Source organism: Ranitomeya imitator, chromosome 4 (assembly GCF_032444005.1).
Source record: "Ranitomeya imitator isolate aRanImi1 chromosome 4, aRanImi1.pri, whole genome shotgun sequence".
In the NCBI taxonomy this organism is placed as follows: domain Eukaryota; kingdom Metazoa; phylum Chordata; class Amphibia; order Anura; family Dendrobatidae; genus Ranitomeya; species Ranitomeya imitator.
In genome coordinates, this window is record NC_091285.1 from 28,833,846 (window position 1) to 28,847,465 (window position 13,620).

The 13,620-nt window shown below is 39.7% G+C and overlaps 1 protein-coding gene across 1 annotated transcript in view; it reads left to right on the forward strand.

Moving 5' to 3' along the window:
• The window catches only part of LOC138675331 (tetraspanin-11-like), a 102,435-nt gene extending 98,033 nt beyond the window's left edge, over positions 1 to 4,402 (forward strand). Inside the window, exon 8 of the mRNA XM_069763441.1 lies at positions 1,852 to 4,402. Coding sequence (XP_069619542.1) covers positions 1,852 to 1,929 — 78 coding nt within the window. The 3' untranslated portion in view covers positions 1,930 to 4,402. The remainder of the gene's footprint in view (positions 1 to 1,851) is intronic.
• Positions 4,403 to 13,620: the final 9,218 nt, after the last annotated feature.

The window sequence follows — 13,620 nt, forward strand, 5'->3', positions numbered from 1 at the left end:
ATATGATGGCATGTTTTTTGGGAGGACGAGTAGTAGTTTTGAAAGACACCATTCACTTTACCATCTAATGCACTAAATCTACAGAATATAGAGGTGTTATCAGTCATTGTACAGGAGGAGGAGGTGAGCTGTGATATCACCTATTGTGAATGGTGGATCCTGGGTTATCTACTGTATATAGAGGTGTTATCAGTCATTGTACAGGAGGAGGAGGTGAGCTGTGACATCACCTATTGTGAATGGTGGATCCTGTGTTATCTACTGTATATAGAGGTGTTATCAGTCATTGTACAGGAGGAGGAGGTGAGCTGTGACATCACCTATTGTGAATGGTGGATCCTGTGTTATCTACTGTATATAGAGGTGTTATCAGTCATTGTACAGGAGGAGGAGGTGAGCTGTGACATCACTTATTGTGAATGGTGGATCATATAGTATCTATGCTATTTAAAGGTGTCTAGAGACCTTTCAGGCTACGTGCACACATTGCGGAAAGTCAGACAGATTTTTCCAGACTGATTTTGGTAAATCCGCAGGTAAACCGCACTGCGCATCACCTGCGGAATTACCGGGTATTTACCGCAATTTTTTTTTGCGTTTTTTGTGCGGATTGCACCTGCGTTTTTACAGCTGCGGATTCCTATTATGGAGCAGGTGTAAGCCGCTGCGGAATCCGCACAAAGTATTGACATGCTGCGGAATAAACAACGCCACGTTTCCGCGTGTTTTTTTCCACAGCATGTGCACTGCGGATTTTGTTTTCCATAGGTTTGCATGGTTCTGTCATCTCAGGGAAAACCGCTGCCGATCTGTAGCAAAACCGCAGCGTGTGCACATCCCCTCATTATAATCATTCTTGTGTTGATAATTAGACTGATAAAACCTCTTCTGCACAGAGCAGAGGGCACGAGTCTAGTATACGGCACAGCGATCAGTGTGAACAATTGCAAGATTTAGATTTCATTTAATAGATATATAGTGATACAGAAAATACATTCTAATTTCTTTTTAGCCTGATTTACCCAATAGCTCATTTTTTGATTACACTTTCCCTTTAAACGTAGATTTTATTCCGTCTCTGCTTCCGATTCTCAGCGCTGGCATCATAAACTGTCTCATGTCATGAAAATATTAGGCAATTTGCACTGTAACAGAGGGGATCCCCCGCCTGTCTTTGCTTGACCCCTCTTATACGGACGCGTCCCTTGTTCTCGGCGCTTCCCTACTGAATCTAAATCAGAAGTGATAATAATTTAGCAAATGTCGAATAAAATTGAGATTTGACATTTAACGTCATTTAGAGGATGGCAATGTCTCCATCTGCTGGACAAACTGTAATACTACAACTTCCTTGATACAGAACCTTTCCATGTATAATAAGGAATTGGGTGTAAATTTGGCCATTCTGCATTTCCTTGCACAGTGGGCAGCTGGAAAAAAAAACACTGTTGAAGGGGAAGCAGCAATAAATCATAACCGCAGTCCATTCATTCTCAGGAACAGTGAGAATTAGCTTGATTGTCTGGGGTAGCGCATTCTACAGAACTGGTGCAGCACGAGACAAGTCTTGTAGTGGCCGGTCAGAAAGATATACCTGGCTGCTACATTGGAGAGGGAACATTTAGTGACCGATCAGAAGTGAATTACAGTAATCAAGAGAATTTCCTAGAATACCCCATGGCTAGAAATACCCCTTTAAGGTTTTGCCCACCTAACCCCTTTAAGAAAACCACAGCTAAAACATTGTGACTTAATCCTCTTGGCGGTTCATTTTCTTGTTTTTTATGTATAGACTTTGACATTTTTTCTACAAAGCGGTGATGGACTCTTCTGTTTTCTTATGTTTGGCAGCTGGCCGGAGTGACGCTGAGCGCCTGCTTCCTGCATATCCTCTACAAGGAAGAAAAGGAAGCCTACAATGCCATGTAACCAGCCAATATCCCAGCTCTACCCATCCGTTTTTAGACTTAAGGCAAATCTATCACCAGATTTCACAATACAAAACTGTATACATTATTGCATAGATGTTAGACCTGATGATACTGATCAACTTACTTTGAAAATTCATATTCAAATGTCTCTCTGATCGTGATATTAAGATGAGCATTTTTGATGAGTCCGGCTAGAAAACTCTAAAGCCAAAGAGCATTCAACCTCTGCCAACCCAGCCTGTCTGACAGCTGCAGCTTGTACTGAGCAGTGTGAGAGCCCAGCAGGGAGGAGGGACACTGAGGCACTGCAGATCAGGCCAGGTGAGCGGAGACTGAGCTACACTTTAATGAAGGAATATTCTGATGTAGATTTTGGATGTCAGGTGTCAGAGATCTATTTAGTAATGCTTGCAGTTTGTGTTGTGAAACCAGGGTGACAGGTCCGCAGATCGCTTGGGTCCTGTAAGCACAAAAATGGCTTCTCACAGCTGACAGTTTGTTACTTTAGCATCACACAGTTCTTTCTGTGATATTCTATAAGGGGCACAAATCATTTTCCTGTCTAGGTAGCTAGTTGCAGTATGTCATTGCATATCTAATAACACAACGCACACTGTGATGTCAGATCACAAGAGTAATGCTCCTAGTGATATTACAGGACGCAAATAATGCACACAGTGATGCCACAATAGTGAACTCACATGCACAGTGATGTCATAGTACAGGGATAATGCACACAAGAACGTCACAGTACAGAGATAATGCCTGCAATGATTATACAGGACAGTGATAATGCACACAGTTATGTCACAGTACCTGGATAATGCACACAAGAACGTCACAGTACAGGGATAATACACATAGTGATGTCACAGTACAGGGATAATGCATATAGAGATGTCACAGTACAGGGATAATGCACATAGTGATGTCTCAGTACAGTGATAATGCACATAGTGATGTCACAGTACAGGGATAATGCATATAGTGATGTCACAGTACAGGGATAATACACATAGTGATCTCACAGGACAGGGATAATACACACAGTGATGTCACAGTACAGGGATAATGCACATAGTGATGTCACAGTACAGTGATAATGCATATAGAGATGTTACAGTACAGGGATAATGCACATAGTGATGTCACAGTACAGGGATAATGCACATAGTGATGTCACAGTACAGGGATAATGCACATAGTGATGTCACAGTACAGGGATAATGCACATAGTGATCTCACAGGACAGGGATAATACACACAGTGATGTCACAGTACAGGGATAATACACACAGTTAAGTCACAGTACAGGGATAATACACACAGTGATGTCACAGTATAGGGATAATACACACAGTGATGTCACAGTATAGGGATAATACACACAGTCTTGTCACAGCACAGGGATAATAAAAACAGTGATGTCACAGTACAGGAATAATGCACACAGTCACATCACAGCTCAGGAAGAATAAAGTAAGTGATGTTACAGTACAGGGATAATGCAAACAGTGATGTTACAGTCCATGTATAATACCTATAGTTATATCACAGCAAAGAGATAATAAAAACAGGGGTGTTACAGTACAGGAATGATGCACACAGAGATGTCACAGTACATAGATAATGCACACAGTGATGTCACAGCACAGACAGAATAAACACAGTGATGTCACAGTACAGATAAAATACACACAGTGATGTCACTATACAAGTATAATGCCCACAGTGATGTCACAGCCCAGGGAAAATAAACACAGTGATGTCACTGTACAGGGATAATGCACACAGTGACGTCATGGCATAGGGATAATGCACAGTGATGTCATTTCACGAGGATAATAAAAATAATGATGTCACAGTACAGGGGTAATACCCACAGTGATGTCACCGTACGAGGATAATGCACACAGTGATGTCACAGCGCAGGGACAATAAACACACAGATGTCACAGTGCAGGAGTAGGATAATGCATACAGGGATGTCACAGTACAGGGATAAGGAACAAAGTGATGTCAAAGTATAGGTATAGTGCACAGTGAAGTTTAATAATGATGGCACAATACAGGGTTAAAGAACACAGTGCATGAATAAGGCACACTGTGATGTCACAGTACATACGCACACCCATTGTATTCAATGACAGTACGTTCATGGTAGGTTTTTCACAGGGACCGTATGTCCATGAGAAAAACCCACAGATGTCAATTTTTTGCCAGCGCTACGGTCAAAATGCCTGCGGCACACGTGCACACTGATGACACACAGATAATATCCGTGTGTCATCAGTGAAACACGTACTGGCGCATGGGAAAAGCCGTACAGTTCACGCTGATCCCAAGCGTCGGGTGCTGGAGGCAGCTCCCATCATTGTCCCCTGCTCTCCTTTGCGATCAGTAAGAGAAGGCTACACTGATGATAGTTGTACTCAGCAGCCGGTGTGTGTCTAGCGTGCATTAAATCAATTAAAAAAAAAAAAAAAAAACTGCGTGGGCGCCTGCATATTTTTCATAACCAGCAGAGAGAAAACTGACCGCTATGGGCTGATATTAATAATCTGGGAAAGGGGCCAATAGCGCTAAATGTTCCCAGGCTATTAACAACAACTCACCTCTGTTTGCTTATTCCTTTACTGGTTAATTTACAGTAGACCCCAGAAAAAATAAAATGACCTATGTTCCCCCTAAAAATGTTAACCAGCAAAGCCTAAACAGACAGCTTCAGGCTGATATTAGTAGCCAGGGAAGGGGCCATGGATATTGGCCCCCTCCCCAGACTAAAAACATCAGCCTTCGTCAACCCCAGAAATGTGCCAAATCTAGCACTGAGCCTCGCTCTTCCTCCTTGCCTTGGTGCAGTGGCAAGTGGAGTAATAGGGTTGGGGTTGATGTCAGCTTTTTTTTTTATGGCCGTTGACATCAAGCCCAGGGGTTAGTAATGGAGAGGCATCTATAAGACGCCCACATTTCTAACCCTATAGTCATATTGTAATAGACGCAGCCAGAATAAAGTCTTTTAATTGAAAGAAAGACACTGACTCCTTTATTTTAAATAAACACTTCCCACCTTCTTTTACCAATTAATTAGTGTGAAATTTAAAATAAGAAAACATCATATTCCTCACTTGTCGGACGATAATCCATATGTCCCATGCCGTAATCCATCTTGGATGCCTTGCTGAGCGGTGCCATGATGCGACCGCTCATCGTGGCATGCAAAAAAAAACTGAGCTGAGCATCAGAGCGAAGCTTCAGTGACTGGCGGTAATGTCAGTGAGGTTACCGCAGGCCACTGAAGCTGCGGCTCCCACGGGCAGCTCATTGTGATGTCTCAGTACAACGCCCATCTTTACAAGCGGAAAGTGACCCCATAGACTCTAGTACACACATTCTAATCCCACGTGCCCATCGCCGAGGCTGATTAGCTCACATATCATTGTCTAGACAGGACACATTGCAGCAAACACTCAGCTGTGAGAAATATATAGGCTTCTGTTCGATGACAGCAACCAAGGGAAAAAAAATGACAAGAAGTGAGAGCAAAATAGAAAGTTGAATAACTAGTCAGTGCACAATGATGAAGTTTTAATTTAATGAATAAATTAATTAAGAGGATGGCTTAGAGGGATTTAGGGATTTAGCTAATTTAGGAATGCTGACCACATCAAAGCTGAACGTGCAAAAGTAACAAAGAGCCTCTAAAAGAAAAAACAGATGAAAACATTTAATGAAACCCAATTGCAAAAATGATTTTTAGCCACAAATACATTCATTTAAATAGAAAAAAAAATTGTGGACAAACACTTTAAGATCCCTTTTACATGTGGAGATCATCAATATAAAAAGATGATCGGTGCTTGTTTGAAGGCCCCTAATATATGGACTGATGCAAATTGTATATATATGATCAATAACTAAGGCAATCGTTTGGTGCTCCGCTGAAAAACGCTACTGATTGGTACGGTATTTGGGTTCTCTGCTTAGGCAGTGGCCTCTAACCAATGGGAAGGATACAATTAATGATGGTTCTCTGCTTAGGCAGTGGCCTCTAACCAATGAGAAGGATACAATTAATGATGGTTCTCTGCTTAGGCAGTGGCCTCTAACCTATGAGAAGGATACAATTAATGATGGTTCTCTGCTTAGGCAGTGGCCTCTAACCTATGGGAAGGATACAATTAATGATGGTTCTCTGCTTAGGCAGTGGCCTCTAACCTATGGGAAGGATACAATTAATGATGGTTCTCTGCTTAGGCAGTGGCCTCTAACCAATGGGAAGGATACAATTATTGATGGTTCTCTGCTTAGGCAGTGGCCTCTAACCAATGGGAAGGATACAATTATTGATGGTTCTCTGCTTAGGCAGTGGCCTCTAACCAATGGGAAGGATACAATTAATGATGGTTCTCTTTAAGCCTGAAGAAGGAATTACTCCTGAAACGTTGCTGCAAACTATGCTACAAGTGATGTGTCACAGTGCCGTCATGTGAATAAAATATATTACGAAGTTCTCCTGCAGTGTGAAATGTCGGCTCTTTCTTCTTGAGTTTCCTCTTATTGTTGCATCACTTCTGATTCCTATTAGGTGTCATAGGGGTATAATCAGGACCGTGGTCACAGAGGTCACTGCCATGACCGTGCTTGTACCGGTGAGGGGCCCACCGACGTCAGCACAAACTTCAACTGGATGTGCATCGAGGACGTACGTTCAGTTGAAGTGCATTGCGGAGCAGAGACCCGTCGGATCCGTGCATGGCAATACACACTGCCAGTCAATCAGAGGCCGGTGTACACGTGACTAGGGGCGCATGGCAATGACGTCATGTGCTCCTATCGCTTGCACGCTGAAGTCAGCTGCTGGCTTCATAAGAGGACGCTGTGCTGCGGGGGAACGGAGAGAAGGTGAGTAGAATTATTTATTTTTTCTATGCATTAAAGAGCAGCGACAGAACGGGGGATATACAGTATATACCAGGATGAGGGATATATATACCAGGATGGGGCCCAGGATAAGGGACATATATACCAGGATGTGGGACTTATATGCCAGGATAAGGGACATGGGGACATATATGTATATATGTAAACCCATAAATTGTAGTCTAAACCCAGGAGCAGACATGAGTGTCCAATATTGTAGGTTGATAGTCCAAGAGAAGGCATGTACAGTAGAGTAGGACCCATCAGAGGGAGGTCACCTTGCCGTGGTTGATGGGCACACATGAATTGGCCAATTTATGCTTTACGAACCTTCATTTTCATTCATTTATGTAAGTTTAAAAAAAAAAAAAAAAAAATTTTTTTGAGTAGTAAATCCTAGATTATGTTTTTAATGTTTTTCTGTGTTTTCACATGGCCTATACATAGTGCTGCTGTGCTTTTTTTTTCCTCTCTCTCTCTATATATATATATACTCTTCATGTGCCAAGATTTCACGAGTTGGCTCCTTTGTAAATTATTTTTACATCTATACAGTCAATTATTTAGATCCTTTTTTGAGACCCAGGCATGGAAAAGGTTTTGACTTACAAACGACCTCTTCACTTGTTGAAGTAGTTAACTCTCTCTTTTCTTCTCTATCCTGCCCAGACCATCCTGATGACTTCTTCCAACCAAGACTTCATGGTGCCGCTAGAAAAACAATAGTGCCCTATAGATAGTAATAACAAGTAATAGTGCTCCCCCTTTACGCTGTACATACTAATAGGTTACCCCTTTAGGCTCCACACAGTAATAGAGCTGCACACATTATTAGTTCCCTCCTTTTAGGCTCTGCTTGCTAATAGTTAACTCTTTCGTCTCAAGACAGTATGGGGGTACTAAACAGTGAATGTGTATTTTCAGGCCCTACACCAATAAAGCTACGCTGCTAATGAATTCTTTGTTGGATCATTCATAAAAAGAGTCTGACTATCAACATGGCAGATCAAAGGTCCCCATTACGGTGCCTAAGGGTCAGTGCTTGTTTCCCCTCCATGCTCTTTCTGTAGTCCTTGGACAAATTCGCCAATCACTTCTTATCTAATAATGCAGTTGTATTGGATTTATACGTAGAGTCCCCAGTAGCAAAGGATCCCAATCTACCTCCCGAATAGAGCCCCATTGTAGCCACATGGTCTGGCTGTACTAAGCTGAGCAGGATGAAACAACAGAAAGACACACGAATCAAACGGCAGAAAGGAAGCAGCTGTATTTTTACCAAAATGCTGCCCCCTAGAGTCTGGGAAAGGTACTGGCATAGGTTAAATATTTACAGAATCCATTACCAAATGCTGTATTAAGGAGCTTTCCATTAAAAAAAGGAGTCAATCATTAAAGCGTATCTGTCAATAGAATCAATCCTCCTAAGCTGTCTATATTGGCATGTAGGTCATAGAAAGTTGAATAAAATGATACCTTGATATCTGCGATCTGATGATTTATTCTAGAGAAATCCTTTATATGTAAATGAGCTGTTAAGATCTATGGGCGGGGCATGGATCTCCCTTAGAATCTGCCTCCAGAGTCTTTTTTAAAATAAATGGGTTCCTAAGCAGTGTGAGACATGTAGATTAGGAGAGGGAACTGTCATTCAATACATGTCTCACACTGGTGAGAGCCTTCACTGAGCCAGAGATCTTCTCCCTCTTACTTGGAGGACCAGACATGACCTGAGCATCTGTGAAGTGCCGGAAGGCGGTAGCCGTGGTCGAGCTGGTGCAGCTGCTCCATGTTGCACTGGCACTTTACAGGAAAATTGTGCCCCAGTCCCAGTGTGCTGTCTAATGTAGGGTGCGTTACACTCATTTGTAGGCCACAGGCCTCTGCTGTCTTCAGTCCTCCATATTCAGGAGCCGCCGCACATAGATCAGGGGACACCCGGTTCGTTCCAACACATCTAATTTACTGGACAGTTCAAGTACATCAGATTGTAAAACACAGTATCGGGCACAGCACCCTCCATTTATTGTTTCCTTAACCCCTTCACGACCTTGGGATTTTCCGTTTTTCCGTGTTCGTTTTTCGCTCCCCTCCTTCCCAGAGCCATAACTTTTTAATTTTTCTGTCAATATGGCCATGTGAGGGCTTATTTTTTTGCGGGACGAGTTGTACTTTTTGAACGACATCATTGGTTTTACCATGACGTGTACTAGTAAATGGGAAAAAAATTCCAAGTGCGGTGAAATTGCAAAAAAAAAAGTGCAATCCCACGCGTGTTTTTTGTTTGACTTTTTTGCTAGGTTCACTAAATGCTAAAACTGACCGGCCATTATGATTCTCCAGGTCAGTACGAGTTCATAGACACCAAACATGTCTAGGTTCTTTTTTATCTAACCAGAAACACATGGGCTACTTGCACAATGAACAAGTCTGTAGGAACCTGTTCACACTCCACCAAGAAACTTGAAGACTCAAAAGAGCACAGTGAGGTCAAAAATACTCTGTTGTAAAAAAAAAAAAAAAAAATCACAGTAATAAGCAAGTGCTAGTCAAAAGATGGAAAAAAACAGGGTATTTAGTTGATACATTTTTTTTGCAAAAAAAAAATGTATACTAAGCTGCTCCACCAATCGTCAAGGTATACCCATAATGGAGCAGTCCTACCTAATGTATATAATCCCTATCTGATGTATTTAAAAACCTGATCATCTGTATAGTACCTGTATACACTTCACTTCTTACATTAGTAGTGAGGAATATGTAATAAAATAACGGATATGAAATGTTTTACTGTATGTAAGCCATGTCTCATATCATGTCAGGTTTTATAGGGAGACAGGAAAAGCCGACAATTGAATTACCGGCTTTTCTGCTATCTAGCACTGTATGATATATTAATATATATATATATATATATATGCATCTCAGTGACATATATATGTATATATACCTATTCTATGTGTATACAGCTATTCTATCTTTTCTATTCTAATCTGTCAGTGTGATGTTACTGTACACAGCACTGATTTGCCGGCTTTTCAAAGGACACCGGTGCGTAAAAATCGGACAGCAATACGGCAGTCATACGGATGTTGCGATAAAAAAATCGCATGCCACTCGCATGATTTTCCTCCGTTTTTTTCGGTCCGTAAATCGCACCGTTTTTATTCTCTCAAGTGGAAATGAGCACTTACATTGCCTATCGCACTCTATCGTACCCTAATGTCGCTATCTTATGTCCTAAATCCTAATCTCTGTCTTACCCTATTCTGCACTGTACACTTCTCACATTATATATGTCTTTAAATTGCTGCAGAATATGTTAGCGCTATATAACAAACAAAGATCATTATTATTATCCTTTACATTTCCTACACATTACCAAATCACCATACATAACAATTCACATGACGCCATTGGTGTCTTCGGGGGCAGGAACGCGGCAGGCCAGTCCACATCCTTACACATTACACACATAACTCATTGATGCAAATGGACACCATGTAATACTTGATCTCTCCAGAGGTGGCACTGCAGATTAATTGAACAGCTGCCGATAGGATCCCAAGTAACTGATCACCGTGATCATCTTATCATTGGAGAAAGTTTCTTACAAAAAAAAACAAAAACAAATTAATTGATCAAAGCTGAAACAGGCTCCATCGCAGATTTTACAGCGACGACAACACAAGATATTTTTCCATCTCTTTGGAAGCTATTATAAGTCAATGGGGTCCGTCGGACATCAGATTTGTCGCAGGACTGTGACATTGCCAATGTGAACAGATCCTAAAAAATATAGTTAGCAAATTTGTGGGCTTTTTTGTTTTAAGAGAGACTAAGGTGTATAGTTTCTCCTTTAAAAAGAACACCGTGTAAGGAGACTTATAGGCCATTTGAAAATATAAATATGCAAATCTTAAGTTACGAGGCCCTTTAAAGGGTCAACATTGACTTTTAGGATTACTACTTCCAATAGGTAACACTAGAGTTCCCATTATTGAAGCTAATTGCATAGTGTGATTTTTTTTTAAGATTTTTTTTTTCCTCGAAGTTGCTATGCACAATTGCTCCACCAGGAGTCCTCATTGTCCTAGTTGGTGGAATTATCTAACAGATCATAGAAGAAAAAAGTCCTGAAATTTCGGTAATTGAGACAGGGTGACATTGCGGGGAGTAGAGGAACGCACGCCACCTTCCTTGTCCTTATTTACGCCTTGTGCCCGGGCCTTTCCTTGGACATGTAGGGTCTTATGTTATGTAACTTCTGACATTTTTTTCTGCTTATTAGGAAGACTCCAGTCTAATAAATGAACAAAGTGCCTTCAATGTGCCAAAGAGACGAGCAGCGGCATAAAAGAAACACAAAATTAATTGTTATGTATGAGGTAGAACTGGGTCATAGAGAAGCAACCAATTAAGCCGAAAACATAGAAAATGCAGAATTTATTATCTACGGTCACAATCTGGAAATGCGGCGGCGTAGACTCGATACCGCTCATCGCCGGGGCGCAGGGAAGAGGCACAATGTTTAATTGGACACAATTCATCCTCCTGTCGATATTACAGGGAATTTAAAGTGAAACTCTGAATTCAATTATTCGGGATTTCGGTCGGCAGTCGTAAAATATATCACCTATGTACTATCTACATAATGATTCATAGGCTTTTTTTTTTTTTTCAATTAATTTAGAAAACACTAAAAACCATAAAACGTGTCCCTGTTTGACATATGTGGCGTAGCCTAAATGTGTTACCATGTCCTACGTCCTGTAGCGTCTCTGGACTTCCATCGACCACATCTCTGACATCACCGACAATCGCTTCAGCCTTTCCCTCCTTTTCTTGTTTCGTTCCCTCATAAAGCATAGCAAACTACCTAATCCCTTTTCTCCTATATTTTTCCCAATTCCCTTTCCCTGGCTAGTTTTTGGGTGTTAAAATGTTAAAATAGCTAATAAAGTTCTCTTGAGAAAGGAAGCTGCCCGCAGCGGATCTTGATGATTTGCCCAAGTGCATTCGGCGCGGTGAGAACCTTTCTCAGATTCGCATTAATAATCTCATTGATAGCAAGCAAGGCTGTAAGTTCCATAATGTCTGCACATGGCTCATACTCCAGAATGAATAAATCAAGATGTTTTGGAAATTTTGTTTCCATTTCTTCATCATTTGCAAATCAGTAACATCTATCCATCCTGTGATTTCCAGAATTCCACCAATTTTTCTGCTCAGTGTTGCTATTTTAATGTTGAGTATTGTAAATAGAGAGATAAAGAGATAGATAGAGAATAGATAGATAGATAGATAGATAGATAGATAGATAGATAGATAGATAGATAATAGATAGATAGATAGATAGATAGATAGATAATAGATAGATAATAGATAATAGATAGATAGATAGATAGATAATAGATAGATAGATAGATAATAGATAGATAGATAATAGATAGATAGATAATAGATAGACAGATAATAGATAGATAGATAGATAATAGATGATTGATAGATAGATAGATAATAGATAGATAGATAGATAGATAGATAGATAGATAATAGATAGACAGATAATAGATGATAGATAGATAATAGATAGATAGATAGATAATAGATAGATAGATAGATAATAGATAGATAGATAATAGATGATAGATAGATAGATAATAGATAGATAATAGATAGATAATAGATAGATAATAGATAGATAGATAGATAATAGATAGATAGATAATAGATGATAGATAGATAATAGATAGATAGATAATAGATAGATAGATAATAGATAGATAGATAGATAATAGATGATAGATAGATAGATAATAGATAGATAATAGATAGATAGATAATAGATAGAAATAGATAGATAGATAATAGATGATAGATAGATAATAGATAGATAGATAATAGATAGATAGATAGATAGATAGATAGATAGATGATTGATAGATAGATAATAGATAGATAGATAATAGATGATAGATAGATAATAGATAGATAGATAATAGATAGATAGATAATAGATAGATAGATAATAGATGATAGATAGATAATAGATAGATAATAGATAGATAATAGATAATAGATAGATAGATAGATAGATAATAGATAGATAGATAATAGATGATAGATAGATAATAGATAGATAGATAGATAATAGATAGATAGATAATAGATAGATAGATAGATAATAGATGATAGATAGATAGATAATAGATAGATAATAGATAGATAGATAATAGATAGATAGATAGATAATAGATAGATAGATAATAGATAGATAGATAGATAATAGATAGATAATAGATAGATAATAGATAATAGATAGATACAAAAGCAGTACAAAACCATCCTCAGGAGGAAGAAGCAGAGCTACATCTCTACCAAGCTCAATCAACTCCAAGACGCCCTCCAAGACAACTCCTTCTGGGAACTATGGAACCACATGGGCACCAAAGACAAGAAATACAACAACCATATCCAAAATGGCAACCTCTGGCTCCAATACTTCAGAGACCTCTATAAAGACATTCCAAAGGAAGGACTAAGCCAAGAACAGGAAAACATAATGGCGAAACTAAAAGCAATGGAGGAAAAAATCAAAAACTTCCAAAACCCGGTGGATACACCTATAACACTACAGGAAGTAACCGAGAGACTCTCCTCCATAAGATGTAGAAAAGCCGGTGGCCTAGATGGAATCCTACCAGAAATGCTGAAGTACAGCCCACCAGAAATACAGGCTGCAATGGTTAAACTCTTCAATATT